General features: G+C 44.5%; 1 protein-coding gene across 1 annotated transcript in view; it reads right to left on the bottom strand.

Moving 5' to 3' along the window:
• T265_08769 (hypothetical protein) overlaps positions 1-19,711 on the bottom strand; it is a gene marked incomplete at both ends in the record, with an annotated part of 52,777 nt that overhangs the window by 5,366 nt on the left and 27,700 nt on the right. The window contains 8 exons of the mRNA XM_009174661.1: positions 217-322; positions 2,207-2,239; positions 5,238-5,353; positions 11,587-11,956; positions 14,819-14,868; positions 14,963-15,143; positions 17,909-18,052; positions 19,039-19,213. Of these exons, the coding sequence (XP_009172925.1) occupies positions 217-322; positions 2,207-2,239; positions 5,238-5,353; positions 11,587-11,956; positions 14,819-14,868; positions 14,963-15,143; positions 17,909-18,052; positions 19,039-19,213 (1,175 nt within the window). The remainder of the gene's footprint in view (positions 1-216; positions 323-2,206; positions 2,240-5,237; positions 5,354-11,586; positions 11,957-14,818; positions 14,869-14,962; positions 15,144-17,908; positions 18,053-19,038; positions 19,214-19,711) is intronic.

Raw genomic sequence — 19,711 nt, 5'->3', positions numbered from 1 at the left:
TCGTGTGGGTTGGTGTCAGCGAATCCGTAACGAGGCAGTTAGACAGCGTGTTTTCGGTTGTGTAACGGGTACTTCCATTGAAGAATGTGTTCAGCACCAGAAGCTGCGTTGGTTGGGACATGTGTTACGTATGCCGAACCATCGTTTGCCGAAGAAAGTACTGTTTTGCATGCCCAATTCGGAGTGGCGTAAACAGAGAGGTGGCCAACCCATGACCTGGCAGAGGAGTATGAAGGAGATCACGAAACGCTTGGGTGCTGTCGGTGCTACTCGCCTTCCAGGATGGGGACCGCGTGATCCTCACTGTGCCTGGTTGGAGACACTACAAGATATGGCTGCCAACCGTGGTCAGTGGCGTTCTTGTTGTCAGTTTCTATCCAGATTGCCTGAGTGGATGTCTGGAGGTGTAGGCACCTCGGAATGATTTGTAAAGCTAGTCCCCATCAGTAGTATCACCGCTACACCTGGAAAACCGCTGGTTCCGATCCGCTCGGGGCTTCGTAAGGTGCGCATTACTTGATCATTTCCAGAAAGGGCGAAACGGCTCTACAGCGCTTGATTTTTCGGCATAGAATGACTGCAGCTAGAGGACCAAATCATGACTGAACCATGTGATCTAGTTAGGCGCCGTGTCCATCGGTAATCGCGAAACTTATCTGGAGCTGGATGATGTCCCCGCACCCGTTTCGAAGGTTAATCACTATCAAGCTGCCTCATTTCCATATTATTCGGTACCAACTCCGAAAGTTCTATATTCGGGTCGCCAGATTGCTCGCCAGGGATTCATCAGCTTCAGAAAGTGCTGGGTGCATCCGGGGTAAGTTGTTGGTGTGCAGCGTTCCGATAGGTTCAGTGAGGCTAGCTGATAAAGTCAATAGGACTGAGGATGTGAACAGCGGATTAGCAAAATCGTCCCCATGAGCCAGACTAAGTCAGGTAGAGTTTTCACCTACGACTGGGAATGCAAATGATAAATACCCTATGAATGTTGTTGTTCAAGGTAGTTGCATTTGTGCACCCCTTCCTCTACCATGGTCTTGCGTAGCTGGGCTGAGTACTGCACATGCAATCAATAAATTACATCGGTATCCAGACAACTAAATGCGCCACGCGTACGGGACCGCGACATTGTGATTGGATTACTTCTGACTTCCGTGTTGTGCGCCACTTTTTACTGTTATCCAATACACGTTCGCGTAGACTATTGCCTTCTGATTTCCGTGCGTGACGAAAATCAGCGACCACAGACAAGTTCGAAATGTTCAAACTCCGGTAAATTTTCGGCCCTCCATGACCTCGCACCCTCCTGTTAAAACGTCGATCCACTAGGAAAGATCGTTCGAGGATTGTGGCCATAAGTATTGGATGAAATTCATCGTAGATAATCCCAGTAGGTAGAAAGCTAAAACGCCTACGTCATTTGTAGGTAGAGGACAAGAAGTTTTGCCCTGGATTTACACAGTTCATCAACCCTCCCCCCTAAAGACGCCTTAGTCTTACTTGATCGTTCATGCAGCGTTTGATGTGACCTGTTCACCAGTCAAACCCGGTTTTCGTAGCTGCGGCATAATCCTTAAGAAACGCTAAACGGGCTCACCACAGGTCCCATCGAGAATGACTATGCCAGCTTGTGTACGTGAACTTCTATGCTAGGCTTTCGCAGTCGCTTGGATTGGACATCTTATCACGTTATGATAAGATACTAATAAGATAACTGCGCAGCTGTGGCAACCCCCCGGTGCTTAGCTGCCACGCCACCAGGAAGCACGATGGCTGGGATACTGCCAGGTAGCCCAAGCCTAGACGGGAGAAGTCTAGATGCAGAGGGCGGGTCCACGGACGGGACGTTCCGGTCAGTAAATTCGCTCTCTAACCACTGAGCCATCACGCTATACGTCCCCGACAACGACCCGATCATGAAACTGTGGACGTGAGCTCCGGTTTTAGTTAGGCCAAAAACTGTAATGAAACGTTGCCCATAACCCCGTGGTTTGATGGCCATCTTAGTCCTAAATGTCTGCAGCAACCAAATGAATAAGAAAATCGCCAATTTGTTCTAAATGCATGGTACAAAATAGACGACCAAATAATTGTAGCTGCGAGATGGAAGTTACTCTGAGATGTCTTTGAACGCAATTACTGATCAATTATCCACCGGAGAGACATGTTCTGACAGGACTAGACGAGATAGATTTCGGCGTCTTACCAGACTTTGACAAGAAGGGCAGCGCCGATTTCCCTGGAAAAAATGAAGTGAACGAGGAAGACTGAACTTATGGAATCGACAATGGATAAAGACTCAAAAGGTAAGCTGTGGTGACTACAAGGTCAACTACGGTTGCTACCTAGGTGACAATGCAGACAATGGTTAACCATACAGCCCTGGTTCCTTGTAGATATGTGTGTGAATGTTAGGAGGACTGCCTCCAAACGAACAAATCCGGTTTGCTACCGATTTGTCTTGTAAACTGAAGCCTTGTTTTCCCCATTTCAGCCTTTCATTGGCATCTTATTAGCTCTGGTTCAGATGAATTCCATCTCATAGAACGATTCATTTGTTTGCAGTACAGCTTTCTCTTTTCGATTCCGGTGTACTAACGAGTCTAACTGATACATCGGTAGAAACCATAACAGCAACATAGTGCCCCGAGTCTAAGGCATCTGAACTGCAAGTGACACGGAGCTTTTGTCTGCTCCCAGATGAGGCAACTATTCATTGAGACTTCAATCCTAGGAGAAGCATCGTGTACGGGGAAAACGGGCATTCTACGGGGAAGTTAGACATGATGCGATTAGGTATTTTGTTTAAAAAAACATCAGACTGACTTGACTGAATAGTCCTCATCTCCGGTAACCTACATCAAGCCTGATCGATGCCCATTCATAGGAAACCTTCGAAGGAGAGTCAGGCTACATTGTAGTTCACAACTGTTTGTAAAAACAATTTATCGGCACTGAACCGGTGCATCAACTTATTATGGGCAGCCGCGTGGGAATATCATGCGGCAACTTGGTCTGGGCTGTTGTCTGGCGTGTTTTTTTTATTGGTCTGGGCTGTTGTCTGACGTGAAGAATTTTTTTTACTTTTTTAATGTCTAACTTCCGCTGACTGCTCACAGCTCTCACCAAATATCGACCCTCAACAGCTAGCCCGACTACAACCACTTCCATCCGATGTTCAGTGCGCTCCGGTTAACTTCGCCAGGTAAGGAAAACAACGCCTTCAAGTTTGTCTTTACTATGGGATATTTAAGCAAAATATTAGATGAGCATCTGAATCATCTTATGCAAGTGTTCATACAGATTAATATCTTTGGGTTCATCTAGAAAAATGTCCCCTTATGATGCCAGTCATCTCATATTTAGCAATTGAAAGCTAAAGGATGAAGACTTGGTCAAAAGAAAATGGAAGTGACAGCAAACACGTCAGTTCCCCCAAGTTGTAAGCTTTCTGCGGTATCGTGAATTGCAATAATCACTTTTTTCCTACTAAGAGGACGCAACTGCGCTCTCCTGCACCGCATTGTCAGGGGAGACTGCTTGGATCTGATCGCCGACGTGACACACAGCGCTTCCCATATTCGTTCAGCCGTAGCACCTTTCGGTACCAAGCTGCCGTGCCACCAGAAGGAAGCACAAGGGCTGGGATACTACCAGGTAGCCCAAGCCTAGACAGAGGAAGTCGAGAGGCGGAGGTCCAGTTCGAACCACGGACCTTTCAGTCAGTATATTCGTGCTCCAACCACTGGGCCATTTCGCCCTTTCCCCACATTATAAACCCATTACAAACCTTAAATTCTGCTCCCAGCAGCACGATATGCGCTAGAATACCCAATTGATGTGGTCTTACTACAACAGTTGCCCAGAGGCTTTACCCACTCACTACCGGCAGCAGGAAAATTATTTTGAAACCGCAAAGGAAGTGACAGTACTGGTTTATCCTGTCAAAAAGATTCCATAGAATGCTGTTTGGCCGAAGTTGTATCTTTCACACCGACTCTTACCCGCTGTTTGTCACTTTCGAATCTCCGTAGGGCATCTCGGTTCGTACCGCCCATCTGCTCTAATGCTCGGCTAACGTGAGTCTGAAATACGACTCGAAAGGAGATGATCACAAGCGAACACCATTCATATTTCGGTCCAACTGATGCCCTATCGTGTCTAATAGCCCAGCGAATAATCAGAAAGAAAGACGATGGTTGCATTAGTGTCAAACAATAGTGAAACTCAAAGGTGTTTTCTCGAATCTGTTAAGCAGCTTTACCTTTACTCAGTCAGTGTCAAAAAACATGTTATTTGGTAGGTCTGTAATAAGCGTGATGCAGAATTTGAGACAGAAAGCCTTGAGTACCGAATAATGCAACAATTCGACGAAGAGAACATCCTCGAATTATCAAACTGAAGGTAATCAATACTCTTGCAACTTCTCTGAACTTACACGCAGCTGCCGTGTGTGCGCGGTTGGGAGGTGAGGTCCCAGTTGTTTTCCTCACCAAAACCCTAAACATACTGAGACGAGTATATGTAGATTATGCTGGTCCAGAGCAACAGTACGTACTGATTGACTCCGATACTTCCTCAAAGTTGCCGAAAGGGTTCACGATGAATCAAGTTTCGACCAAAGGAAGTATGTGTACCTGAGCGGGCTGTTTGCTTCTCTTCGACGAATATGACATCCACATAGCTCACCTTGCTAACCGCAATCCATCGATAAAACCTAACGGTTTGCTCGCCGATCTAAACAAGGGATTGTTAAACCGAGAAGCAGTGGAGGTAGCAAGCTGAAGATGTACATCCATCCTCGGAAACCCCATCAGATGATGCGTTTCTCGGGTAACGCATGTTCTCGCATATGGAATCAATGTTACCAATAAAAGGTCAATTAGTGAGGCCAAGTCAGAGAAATCCTCTTGTGTCAGGATAATTCAAACAATATCACAAAGCTTTCTTACACCTTGTTATTCCCGGTGCCCAGATTTACAAATGAACAATTTTTGGGGAGGTCGACAGCAATGGACAACTGGAGCAGTTGTGCGTCGCGTCGAAACTTCACCGTAGAGCTAAAATTGAAGTCATTTAGATTCGTCAAGTGCATCAAATGCGCATTCGATACTTAAGAGCACCAGCATCATTTCACCCGTTCCTTCTCACACGAGCGAATTGGACAACAGCTCCGTTTAGGTGGCCAAACACTAAACCAAGGTACAGCGGTAAGTGGGCCTGACGCATAAGCTCACCTCCTCAATTATGGTACGCCAGCAACCAAAGCAAGCCACATGTTGGCATGCGGATACGAGTGGAGTGCGCGCCGGACATTCTCCGCATTTAGAACACTTGACTGAAGTGCTGGGACCTGTTGAGAAAAAAAAAGAGAAAGTCAGGTTATACAAATAGCCAACTAAATGGAAAATCTACTCCTCATAAGCCACCAACGCGACGCCCAACTTCCTTCATTGCTATAACATTTGTGAGTGTATCAAACTGAATAAGAAAAATTACCTGTCAACTGTAAATTGGACAGGCGCACGGAAGAACATGTATTTATAGTTTGCTCTATGAGGAATCACCTTCAGAAGATAACATGTCACGAGACAAGGATGCACTTTTTGAGAAGGGTATTTAACACGAAATTCTCAGGGTGTTCACAGTTTGTTGCAAGAGATTGGATTGACATTGATAGTTTCAACGTATTTCCATGACAATCGTCAGGCTATGGTTTACCACATACAAGTTGAAGAACAGGGAAGGACTGCCTCTGACAGTGCAGCACACAGAGAGGCCGTTGTTTCAGTTTCAGCCAGCATGACGTCATGATGTCAAGTTCAGGAGATTTTTAAGTACCTGAAGGTGAATTTGCAAGGCATAAGATTCCAGTGAAGTCAGAGAAATACGGATACATGGAGAACGAAACAATTGTGTTGTACATAGATTATCCCACTAGAAGCCCTAATTTCCGACAATCTAGTAAGAAAACTGAAACCGCGTTGAGCAGCGCAAAACTGATTTGCAGGTTGCTCCATGAATAGAGGTGATTTTGATTGTTGGCCCTTGATGCAAAGGTTGTGGGGCGTCCGATAAGATTCCCGTAAAAGACTTATTAGAAAGCTACAATGCCCACTGACCACAAGTACAACCTTCGATATTACACCGCATCTGGAAGCATTGTGCGACAAGTCTTCCCCAAGTAACTCACAGAATGCGGCAGAACAGCAAACTCAGTGTGGGAGAACAACTGATGTAAGGGACTTAAAGACCAGGCGATGGGTAAAGTACCAGTCTTCTGACATAAATGAAAGTGAATTCAACATGAGAGGGTCAACTGTGGTTATTTGAGATGGTTAATCTAAAGTACTTCACCGTGTGTCATCTTAGAATGCAAAGAACACAAACAAGGTAGGCAGGATATTGAGAAAGCTGTACAACGCAATGGTTAGAGACCCTCCCACAGCATTCAGCCTAAAAGTACATCTACGCCCAGTATCCAGTGATTGGGTTTTCAGTTTAAGTAAAGGACTGTGACCAACGGCACGATAATTATCGCGCCGCCCATGACTGACTGCTCGTGGAAAACAAAAAAGTGCGGACCTCTTGCTTTTAGAATGAAATCGCGCAACCTTTCACTCATTATTCGCTATCTTGATATTGCTATACAGTGATCCTGCCAAAGAGCGTGCGCCATCAGGAAATAAAAATATCTTTCAAGACAGGCTTGACAGACAAACAAGCCCGTCTGAAACGATCACTACTCGATGAGCTACAGACTTCTTCCAATCGATTGCAAAAATCTCGTTCTCCTTGAAACCTCTGAGCTATACTTGTGTATTCTTCCATGCGTCTTAGAAATACCATAAAGGAAATTACATCGAGTAATTGTTCTCCACTAAAATAAATCGATAAAAGTTTGTAACGTCACTGTGCAGAATACTAATCTAGTATCCTCTAGGCATGATACACTACTCATATGGTCGCTGAAAATTCTTCGACAGCCCTCGACCGGTTTCCGCCTCCTTGGGGTTCACCAGGTAGGCACAGTCTCCAAGTTTTCGTCAATCTTATGTTCTGCTTGAACCCCAATAGCACGAAATTAACGAAATATACTTGCTAGAGAAACAATTCAGTTTTGCGGGAGACTCAACTGAAACCCAGCTGGATCTCTGCTTTATGGTGTTGTTAATTTAGTACCCTCTTCACAAATTGTCTTGATGAGTGCATTTAACTTTTGTTAACTAAGACACATTCAGCGGTAGACAAATGAAAAGTGCGGAAAGCCTTTAACGCATGCTTTTGTCCCACAGTTGTAAATTCTACGCGTGTTCGCCCTTCAAACACGGTTCCAGTTAGATGGTTTTGTTCCCCGTTGATTTCTACGCAACGTGCTTCATTCTTGGGTATGCATTTTCATTAGAGAGACATACCAAAGTCTAATGTTACCTATGATTTCATATTTCCTCGAAATAAACACAAGCATTTTATGAAAATGCTCTTCCTGCATTTCAAATCCGCCTTAAGCTTATAGAAATCCGCAATTTCAAAATCATCTGACTAAGATGGCGTCCCAAAATTGTCTGAATATAAAGGCAACCAGCTGCAGTTCACATCAGGTTTCCGATTATGATGTGCTTCGTCAAAAAAACTATAGTTCTTAATATGGTGCTTTCATCAGTGCAAATCTGAGACTCGCATTTTAACGACAGTGAACCCCTTTGTAAGACTGACTAGTCACCCGCAACCCCAGTATATTCGCTTAGACTACACTGATGTGACTAAATATGACTACTAAGGCCAGGATTCAAGCAGCCACAGGACGATCAAAGGACCATAATAAGAAACACAACTTATGGGTGAACCATTCATACAACACCCAATTTATCCAGTGGGCCCATAAAGAGTGGATGTATCACATGTACACACTCGAACCGGTTTGAATGTGAAGGGACCATGGTGTATTCATCGATGATCCCAGCTACCGAATGTGAAAAAATGACAAAGTGAATTAAACGAACATCGCTGGATGTTTCGACGGTAGACAATGAGATCGATTCCACCACTACACTTTGAGCCTGTGCAATGGTTGTGCCGATAGACGTGTTTCTTCCACCCTGCAAATAAAACCATACTTTCCATGTTTCCAGATTTCTCAATGCAACCACTACCCGCACTATAAGTAAGCGACCCTAAAATGCTCACCACAGGGGGAATTTTCGGCCCGGTTTCCCGACCACTATAAGGCTGTTCGCCCAGCGGCAACACGAATTTCACTGGACTGGCAAAAAAGGGGGGATGGTGACTGCGGAGGGACTTTACGGTAATTCGTTGATTATGTCTTGTATGACATGAGAAGTCGAGAACTTTAGCAGAATATAACACTTCCTTGTCAATAAGGAAACCGTAAATAGACATTCCATTCTTGCAGCATTATCGTAATGAAGAATCCTCGGTAGCAAACGCTCGACTTCGCTAGCAGCAATTGCGATAACCAAAACTGTAAGGATTATCTGTACAACTAGCTGATTAATGAAGCTTGCCTTTTTTCGCCGTTTGTTGACTTCGCCCATCCGGTTCTTCTCGTGTTTGCCTTTGGAGGAGTTCATGAAAGTAGGGTTTGTCTGAAGGATGCAGCAAACACGTAGCCCCTGAAGAAAGCGAGAACACGAGAAAATGTCAAGAGTTTGCACAAACCGAAGAACTATTGAATGAAAATCTGTGACACATGTAAAACGGAGTTACCGTTGTACTTCTGACATCATTTTATTCATTATGGAAGGAACATCGATAAAAAAGACTGGTTGACTAGCGGACAGGAAAATCTTTACTCGTCCTGTATTTGAGCTGAGCGACTGTATCTTGTGATATTGAGAGGACCCAGTGGCAACTATATTGCAGAGGCATCTGATTAAAGATCACCCCACTGGGAAGGCTATAACGAAATAACCGAAATTTGTTAGTGCTATTTTTGATTTTTTTTAGGCTGACTTATGGAAAAGCACGTCGGATAAGCGAGTGAACGAGGGGTTTGGTGAAGAACTAACACCCGTGATGCCTCTGGTTCGCATGTGCGTCCCTAGCCATTTCACGCCCAACTGCGTCCTTTAAATAAGCAAGGCGACTTTATGACAGTTCGTACGTTGTTTGGTGGCACATAGTGCTGTTGGCAGTCTGTGCGCTAGCTCTCTATCATCAGTGAAGCCGCTGTGAACAATAGGATTACTTTGATTTGTCATTGTCATCATCACCGACAGCATGACATCCGTGTCCAACACTGATGATTCGTTGCCGTACGACCGTGATTTATTTGACAGTCATATTGTGAATAAAAGAATAGAAAAGACGGGGAGGGGACTTAGTGCTGGCTTACTACAATCACTCCGAGGTGCCTACATCTCCAGACACTCATTCAGGCGATCTGGATAGAAACTGACAACAAGGACGCCATTGGCGTCGATTACCTCAAACGAAACTTCTATATAGGTTTCTCGATAACAATAATTGCAGCGAAAACTAACTTCAGGCATTCACACAAACACTTCAGTCTTAAACCAGTAGCTGGGCGGTTGCGGACTCCCAACATTACACTACTAACCAACTATAATTACCTTACAATAATAAGTCACGAGTTGCATGAACTTTCCATCTGAGAAAACGTTAGGCGAGAAGACCGTACACAGGGAATCACGTGGTGCGAACTCTCTGATTTAAGGATAGGTGACTTTAGATCCTGATCAGCCGCCAGTCCCGGAAAGGCTTCGACTCATAGTCAGGAGTTCGCGGCAACGAATCGCCCTGGCAATTCGTGAAATGCGCGCTGCTTCCGAGTCCTAGTATGGATGAAGCAGCTATACAGTGTTTCAGCAAAGGATAGCTCCATCCACAGGATAAAATATTAATTGAACCTCCAGAGACCCCTCAAACTTTCAACAGAATCAATACTGTAAGGTAGCCATCATCAGCGAATCGGCTGGATACCTGCTAAGCACCCGAAGTCACCCCAGCAGCTACACTAGAAATTTCACCACAAAATACCCGTGTGAACCCACTCCACCACTAGTGAGAACTCAAAAACAATGACCATAAATCATAAATTAAGGTTGACTAGGATGCGTACAGTAAGAAACTATGGAAGTATATAATCGAGGATCACGCGTGTCTGTGTGCGATTTGAATTGGTATTGGTAAATGACACTCATTTTGTTTGGGGCTACTGAGTTAGCATTAGTATTTGCCGAAACTCACACCATTCCCATGCTGGTGTTTCACACCGGATATGCATAAGTGCGTGAGACCCGATGAAATATGCACGTTCGTCATCCCTGACACGTGTATGCTCTCGAATGGCCAACTCTGGAGGCTGCATTTCTTATTTCTGTAACAGGAATTCGAATGAAATCAAAGACTAGATACCCTCCATGTATGACGATAGACAGAGTTGGAACTCCGTTGTTTCTGACTGGAAAGAGAGGGAAAATAGCTGAATCTTGGATTAGGATGAGTCGTAGAGGGCTCACCGATTTCGGACATCATGGTCCTATAAAATGATGATGTGGGTCGTTAGGACGAGTGGTAGCATACTTGTAGCAAGTTCTACGACAATTTTCTTCACTGATAAATCGAAATGGTCCACGCATTTATGGCTAACCCGCCAATCCGCGTTCGCGCCTTTATCTGCGTTTGTTGGAACATGTCGGTTGACCATGATCAACCGAACAGTATGAGTTAATCACAGCTGGGCGAAGTGATCTTATGCATTTGTCATTCGATATGAGCGGAGGGAATATACATAGACAAGTTAGAGTCTGTGCCAACTTGTTACGAATAATATATATATGGTGTTTTCTGCGTGCTAGGGAACCCCTGGTCTGGACGTTTTCAGAGTACCGCAATGCTATTAGACGCCTATCTTACGTCTTGCAACAAGTGCGGTGGTGTCAATAACCTGAGGCGAACATTCCGCAATTAAGCCGCCGACTAGGAGGGAAGAATTATAACCCATTTAGCTTTCGTCCGCTTCTGTTAAACTACCTCTCCCTCCAGGCTTCCAAACAGAAATATCGGTGGAAATAAACTTTGGGTTAGTGCACCAATTTCATGAACGTATAGTTCAACCGGAGACGACCACTTTGTAAGAGATTAACAGCATATATGTAATTTCTGTTCGTTGGATTATGGCCGATGAATATGGATCATCTTTTAGTGTAGAAGTCCATAATCGATAGTCGACAGGTGAAGACCTTTCATTGAATAAGGCATCATGCAATCCCTGGAATTCACACTACGAATCAACACAGTACTCAGATATCTTTACGTCCTCCACAGACAACTCTTAGACCATCTATGCATCGAGGATCAATGGCACTTTCTAATATGAACTTAAACCGGTCAATTCAGTCTTGTTGATTAATCCAAAAAACAAAATCGGTGTATTGGAAAAGGTCTTATAACCTGGCCAATTTGGTGACCTACTCACTTGGCCTGATGGAGCTTTCGTGTCAAAAGCGAAAATTAGCCCAAATAAAAACTACAGATTGTTTACCAAGCTCTTTCGAAAGAATCGGTGCACCTTTACGTTGTAGTGCGTTTGATAAAACTGACCTGAAACGAATGATGATGTCTCTGGTGAGCTGAATATACTGCACAGCTTCTTGTGAAGAGCTTCCACTTGACTCACGTTGGCATTTGCCGACGACTCGGGTGTGACCTTCGAGATATATTCCCGGTATGACTGCATCGCCTGTTTGAAAGTCCGTAACTTCAGTCCATTTGGATGTTCCGAATCGGTTTTGGTCAGGGCCGATTTCACAGCTTCGACATAGGTAGAAGGATCTGATAAAAAGGGTGAACTTGACAACTTTTGAGCCTCAGGTCGTAGCAGTTTGATTCGCTTGGTAGGTCGTCCTTTGAGTAGTTTGATTTCCAAATTTTCGTCTTTGTTTACTGACGCTTCGCGTAGAACTGATGAAGACTACAAGGACAACAGATATGTAAACCTGATACACGGTAATGTACTATTCACCATCATCATCATCGACAGCATGAAATCAGTGTTTACACCGATGCTTCGTTGCCGTACGACCACGATTTAATTGTTGCAGATAATTACAGACCAATTTCCTGAAGCGATCGAATTAACGTAAGCTGAATTAAGGTAAAGCGAACAAGGGGGATCAGCCACTATGAATGCGATAAAAATTGGGCAATCAATTTGAGGAATTTCCTAAACCAACCGAGTAGGAAACAATCACAAACGAGAGATTCGGCTGGGTTCCAGGTGTCTCTCGCAAACCAAAATTTGTTTGCAAATGAGTGCATTTCACCAACCGAGTGGGAGTTGCATCACACTTGGGAGCAAAAGGGAAACTACTATTGATAAGTGAACTTTTCATAAGTTTGTGCCTGCTACACATCACTCAGCGGTCTTCGAGATCTGATACTACCTTCAGGGTGTTCGACGCACTTTGGCATTGGCTCACGAAGGGATCATGAATGGCTGATACTACCTTCAGGGTGTTCGACGCACCTTGGCTCACGAAGGGAGACATGAATGGCATCTGCTGTGACTTCATGGACATACAAGACCGAAAATGTAGTGCTGTAGATGTATGTGCGAACTCAGTCAAAGCAAAGCAAAAAACCAAACTTTGTAGCTGTACACAAAACAGCAAGTTCGCAATCCGCTCCAGAGACGCCGAATCTAGATACAACATACTATGCTGGACGTGTGTGACACCTGTGCCACCGAGCCATTTGAACCCGCTGGGAGAGGTCGTCATGTGAGTAGCCTGTTAACAGCACATCATGTGACTGGAATCTACGGCTCAGATAAAAGTTAACTGTGACACATATTGGGTATATGTAAAGCAGTCTTTAATGCTAGAACGACCAGAAAAACTGGGCCGCATGCCCCAAACGGAAACACTTCATTGTGAAGATGTCAAGTGCCGTACATAGTTGAATCAGGATACAAGTGCGGATGCAAAAACTCGACACATATCGGATAGTACAAACTTAATATTCCTATAGTAATATCGTAGAGCAAAACAAAGTGACATAATGGGCACACACAAAACCATTGGCACTTGTGGATTCTCAAAAAATTACAACGAATTCTTCACTTCGGTGAACTGGTACGAACTGGATTATGAACTGGATTAAACACAAGCGTATTGTATGTATTCGCAAGAATGTATGGTGGAATACATTGGACATACTTTGTGTGGAGGAAAGATGGTAATATCATCAAATCGCTGTCAGCAAACCTAGCTAAAAATGCGGCACAATGTGAGTTTTGCTATGTCTACACCTCGTGAAAATTGTATCATGACGAATTTCAGCTCGCGGACAAGCTGTTGAATTGTGCTGCGGCTAAAATCCTTGGCACACACTAGTGCGGTCGTTATCTCTTTACGATGTGAGTTCCTCGAATCTCCTTAAGAACCACATGCAGCCACTAATCATGCAGTGAAAATCTGAGTCAAAGTCGTGCTGCATAGACTTCTCATGTTTAGAAAATTTAGACCACACTTGTCTGTTCTAGAATATCAACACCAGTCGGCTTGGGCTTGATAGGTTTCGCAGTTACGGTCCAGTTCTAGAATATCAACACCAGTCGGCTTGGACTTGATAGGCTTCGTAGTGGTGGGAAAAAAGCGGGTTGGGTTGCTTTTTTGGCCGGGTTGCAGGTGAACAGCTGTTTGTTGCTCACGCTGCAGTATAAACTGCCATTGGGCAGTTCCGAAGTATCCCAAGATAGTACTCGCAGGAAATGGGTAGAAACAGACCGTACCTAATTGATTACCAATACCAGTTTGGGCTGAAGCACACTTGAATCCACATCGACAACGGATCCCCAGCTCGCCTAGCCATCCGAGTCAGAGTGGTTCATTCAAATAAAACGGATGACGAGTCAACACTGATAGATACCTTGATTGCAAGCCTTATGGACCATCAACTCAGATGTGTGGAAACGCAACTTGATACAATAACCATGGCGTGGTTGGTACTATGTTCCCAAGCCATTAGGCTAGGGGCTTGTGGGGTTGCATCGCATGCCGAGAGCAGTCCTGACATCGTTGGTTCGCTCCATGGAAGCGCAGTGTTTAACACAATCAAGCTTAGGGCCACTTTCTGCAATCATTTACATGGAGTAATCTGATTAAAGCTGCGGCCAAATTTGACCGCAGTCGGTTATAGTGGGTCGTATTTTTTTACAAACCGGTGGCGACGATAAACAATTGGACATGGGCGTATAGGATTCCTGCAGTGAACACGACATCAATTAATGAGAGAAATCATTAATTTTTTGTGCATGTAATTATCCCGCAGATAGTTTTGTCATATTATGGTTGGGATCAACGGTATTAACTGCCCCACTAAACAAATGGGATCGAATCTACTTCAGGATTAGCGAGACGATCATAGCTTATAAGGACTAGAGAGAAAAAACCGTCCTACCATAGGATCTTGATACAAGGTAACCCAGCCATACACGACGGACTTTCCAGTGAAGAACGGGAAAACAGCATCTTTTTACAAAGTTACTCACTGGCGATGGTGTCAAGTCTAGAGATTGCCACATGCGGAAAGTACATTTCGAAGGCTTGTTTTAGTCTGTGGTAGAAAAAAGTACAGATATTCTGAGGCGTCTTATTGTGCAATCTCAAACAAGGGCTAGAAACTAACTACACATCAATACCGAACGGAAGTAGTGTCTCATAATTACACGTATAGCTTTCCAGAATATTCTCAACAATGTTGCAGAGCTCCAGATGGCTCAATGGTTAAGGCACGAACATACTGGCCAGAAGGTCCGAGGTTCGAGACCAACCTCTATATCCCGACTACTCCGGGCAATCTGGTAGTATCTAATTGCTCGTGCTGCTCTCGCGTGACATGGCAGCTAGGTAGCGAAAGGGGGTCACAGCTGAACGGCGATTATCTTATTCATCCTTATTAGCAAGAGTAAGGTCACAAATTGAACTTGCCTGAGACGCGGCACAAGCACTTTGATCCATGAAATCGAACACGGACGAACTACTCGATTTGACTCCAACTGGCAGGAAATCTGGGAGTGTTTGGGAACCAGCATAGTTTGCCAAGACAGAGTCTCCATCCGAAGATTGTGGTCCCAAGCTCCGAGCAAACATGTCAACCTGAAGTTTCAAGTATAATCTAATCAGACTGATTTCAACAATACATGGAAATATCAAACGAACGTGCCGTGAACCAACTCAGCAATGATCTACCAACTTATATGAAGCTCCTGATTACGGCAACGTTTGCAAATACGACGTGGCTTCACTGAAGGGTTGAAGAGACGTGCTCCGAAAGTGAAAAAACGTATGTTGAACACCAATGCTGCAGAGTGCCTCAGAAACGTCACTGAACACTCTAAAGGCCATACCCACAATGCAACGCCAAAATAAACACGACACAATCGTTGCTCAAAATTATGCAAGAAATTTGAATCAATAACTGAGGAAACAGCGTGGCGTCCATTTATCATTCCACAATATGACAGTAACGCCGTAATTAAACCTATTATTACAAATTCACTCCAAGCGGTATGTTTTGCGCTGGCAGGATAGATGTTCTGGAATGGACCTGTGACAACAGTTGCCCTTTTAGATTGCACATGTGTTTCCGCTATGGAGCAATCAAACTCAACACAAAAGTGTGTGATTCAGAGACTAAAATGGTATTTCACTCCAAAAAACATTTACTACGGAAGCACTTAGCATAAAAGTACAAGAAACGATGTACAACATTGTGTGCGCGTCCTCCGGCAAGTGTTGAGCGAATTTTCACATACAGATATATCGGTTTCATATTGAAAGATGTCAACATCGTGGGAGATGGTAAAAGCAGTGTTGACGAGGATGCTTCACTGCCGTACAATTACAAGGTTTATTTAGTCATGCTTAGAACCTTAAAGTGAAACGAAGAGAACGGATTGGGTGTGGGAGAGATCTATTCCTAACTTATCGTAAGATGTCTGAGGTGCCTGCACCCTCAACCGCTGAATAAATCTGTAAAGAAAGTGACAGCATGAACGCCACTGACATCGATTAGCCGCCATTTCTTGAAATGTTTTCAGCCGAGTACGAGGGGCCACGAAGACACCATCCTGAAGGGTGGACAACACCAGTAACACCCATACCATTTGTCAACTTCTTCACGCCTTGTCACATGTTGTCCACCTCGCAGTGTGCATCATTCTGAAGGAGGCACGGAAAACAACATCGTACCGGCAGACGATGTTTCGAGATGCACATAGCCGAGCCACCGCTGATGATGGTACTGGATGTGTTCCACAACTGAAGTACCTGCTACACAAGCAAATACCCACTTTCTGTTTATCCCATCACGAATCCGCTAACCGCATCCGATACCAGCAATGATTCTGAGGTTGGAGGTCAAAACCAAAGACGCTCTAGCTCATGTGTAAGGATTCGGGTTGGGTCGTTGGCGGACGCCACACAGTCAAAAGATTTTCGCTGCTCCGGAAGGCGATAGTACAAACGGCCTGTAGTCAGTACCCATTAGAAGTGGGCGCTCGCCGTTGTCTCACCTCTAATCCAAAACGATCATCTAACTGAGCCTCAGTAGCACTAATCCTGCTTGACTGTGGTTCCATGTTGCCAGCCGACACAACGATATCTGAGCCTTCAAGCTAGTGTAAAATCACCTACAACGCCAGGGAAACTATTCGGCATGCCCACTGCTATAGCCTGTTGGAGCGCTAGCAGGAAGCGGTGGAACTCTCTTTCTCGAAATTCTTTCATAAACCATGCCAAACAAACCGCACAGAGAGCTACACAGAAGACGCCTCCGCTAGACAACTCAACATTATACCAACCCATGTGGACCCAGTTGCTGTGACTTACGCATCACCAGAGGAGCACAGTAGGAAGCTGAAAGACAGCAAGGTGGAATTTAATTCAATTACGGTACTGGGATTCACCCTGGATTATTCTTGCTCACAAAACAAAAACATACATCAATGCGGACGGAATCCACATACGGGAACAAGCAGCTTGTTATACAGCTTGCTTCAGTATGCAAGCATTAAAGGCAGCTAAGTACACCGGGGCTGTTACCGAGACGGACGGGCATAGGTTTCGCCAACGGTAACTCGAAGCTGTTAAATCTGTCATTCCTATTGGTGGACCCACATTGTAGTGGAAAAAGGGAGAAGGAACACGTGAAAGTATAAGTGACGGGTCAATAGTAATATGTTTCGCTTACCCGACTTGCTGCATGCAACAAATAAGAGGACCCGGGTGATGGCATCAGATGAAGGCGGATGTGACATGAGCGTACTTCTGATTGCGAGCTGGATGTAGTACTGTCACGGCACCTATAACTATACATGAGGACAGTTAAGGCCCTCCACCACAGGCTCTGGACCAAAATCCTGACCAAAAAGCAGATGTGGGTGCCGGCACACTACCACAGCAGTACAAGTTTTTAGGGAACAAGTCGCAATACGTACCTCCAAACCCCGACCTGTAGGCCCAGGAAACTGTGCTCGTCAGAACTCTATCCGTCGGTCAACCGGGTATCAGGGATTACATGGGCATCAAAGTGACTACTCAGTGAGCTCACTCGATCAGAGTCACAGCGCGAATTTACTGACCGGAAGGTCCGCGGCTCGAAACCGACCCCTGCATCTCGACTTCTCTCTGGGCTTGGGCAACTTGGCAATATCCTAGCCCTCGTGCTCCCTTCTGGCCGCATTGCAGATACGAGCCGAAAGATTGTTATAGCTGAACGGTTTACACTCCGTCATAGAGGTATAAAATTGCTACAGCGTGATGGAATAAAGTCTTGGTGACGGTCGAAACATGTAGGGATACAAACAGTAAAATAATCAACAAAGAAAATGCGAAAGAGACAGTTAGTGTGAAGAGATTACCTCAGTAGCACGCGGCAAGGGGTGATTTGACGAACGTCCAGCTAACGGAGCAGAGCTTATACGTGCATCTATGGGTTTTGCCGTGCTTGTCGACTTGGTTAAGTATGAGTAAGAAGTGCTGGAGCCCGCCGAACTGGTAGGATACTGAATGCGTGAGAGAAGCATGGAAAAGTAACAGTAAGTGTAAAGGGTGACAACAGTAACCAGTGTTATTTAAAGCTTATAACACCATGTGCGACTGTTTGAATTTCATGACAGTGAAAGTCATTGGGATTGAACTACAAAAGGGGAAGCACTGACTAAAAATCAGCCATCCATTTTCCTTGGACTGAGAATAAGAACTCAGCAATATGGAAGCTACGTGTTACATGCCAGTTGCACAAAATTATCAACTAAAAACTCTGTTTTTGTCCAAAAAGGTTGGATTATAGCCTACATGAAATGGGGCCAAACTAAAAATAGCAGTTCTGGCTGAGAGATCTGTTGCGCCCATTTGGGATACTCTACCTGTCACTGAGACTAAATGATACTCAACTTTCACCTGTGTCTGTTTGCGACCGATTGCGGGTTCATTCGGGTACAACTTTGCGATAGTGGACCACATTAGTCGATGGTATTCGGATAACTTCATCTCGAAATGAGACTAAACGTCTAAATCCTGTAGATAGACAACGCTGAGTGAGTTGAAAAGCCATTGACAGTGATGCATAAAAGCATGGAGCGACGTTTGGCCAGATTATCAGTATTGAAAAAGTGTGCTAACCAGAAGCTCCTAATACTTATTCCATGTGCTGGGTACTCATGTCGTACGAATTTCACCACAATTTACTGACAGAACAAAGGACCAGTACAGCACAATGAATAAAGATCCATTGTTTTTTAGGGGCTTCCCGACTGGATAGAAAACCAGGCGTTTTCTGATCCTAGGATAATATTTGTCCCTACGGCCCCAAGCAAGTCACCACCGTAAGAACTGTTTCATCATTCTGATCCATTATTATGGACAAAATCTGCAAACGACCAATAGAAACGATGACAGATCTTATTGAGAAGATTCCTCGATGACACATTCCCCAAATGTACGGTTGGTCAGACGAAAAATCAACGCCCAATTAGAGTTAGAGACTCACCAGGATAGAGGCCCTCTTGTAAAAAGTAGATGTCTCTTCCAACGCGGCACGCAAGTTGGTATAAATTCGCATGCTCGGTTGCATCCAGTGGGGAAACTGCGAGCGGGCGGAGACCTGTGCGAATCGCTCGTCGCATAGAAAGATAGCACCGAAATCACGATGGTGACGAATAACCCTGTGGGAAAAATGGAGATTAGAGAGACACAAGAAAACCAGTGAACAGATAAGTAGGACTGATGGAGACGATATATTCATGCAAGCGTAAAACAAGGCTTTATCCAGAGTGATCCTAAAACAGTGAACCCAAGTGACCCGAATTCTCAGCCCTACGGGACAGTGCGTGGTCGGACGAGACTAGTCCTTTGCCCAGTTGCACTGTATGTACAAGGTGACTGGAGACAGGCAAACCAAAATAAATTTTCGCCCAAAGAATTATTTGACAATGAATAATGATCCAAAAAAGGCGGAGTGTTCACTAGATGAATGATTAAACCACTACAGTAAAGAAAATGTCCGGTTGCAAACGTCAGGAGCAAGTCTACCTTGGATTCTTGATAACGACTATTTCAAAATACTTTTAGCCCTTGTGGAGCAGCGATGTCCTGTTGCACAACGCAATAACACAGAATCTTTCTCATGTCTGGTAAGATATATAAGATACATTATATATATA

Source organism: Opisthorchis viverrini, assembly GCF_000715545.1.
Source record: "Opisthorchis viverrini unplaced genomic scaffold opera_v5_234, whole genome shotgun sequence".
NCBI classification, from domain to species: Eukaryota; Metazoa; Platyhelminthes; class Trematoda; order Opisthorchiida; family Opisthorchiidae; genus Opisthorchis; species Opisthorchis viverrini.
The sequence above is the reverse complement of the archived record's forward strand: the minus strand, read 5'-3'. Positions and strand labels throughout refer to the sequence as shown.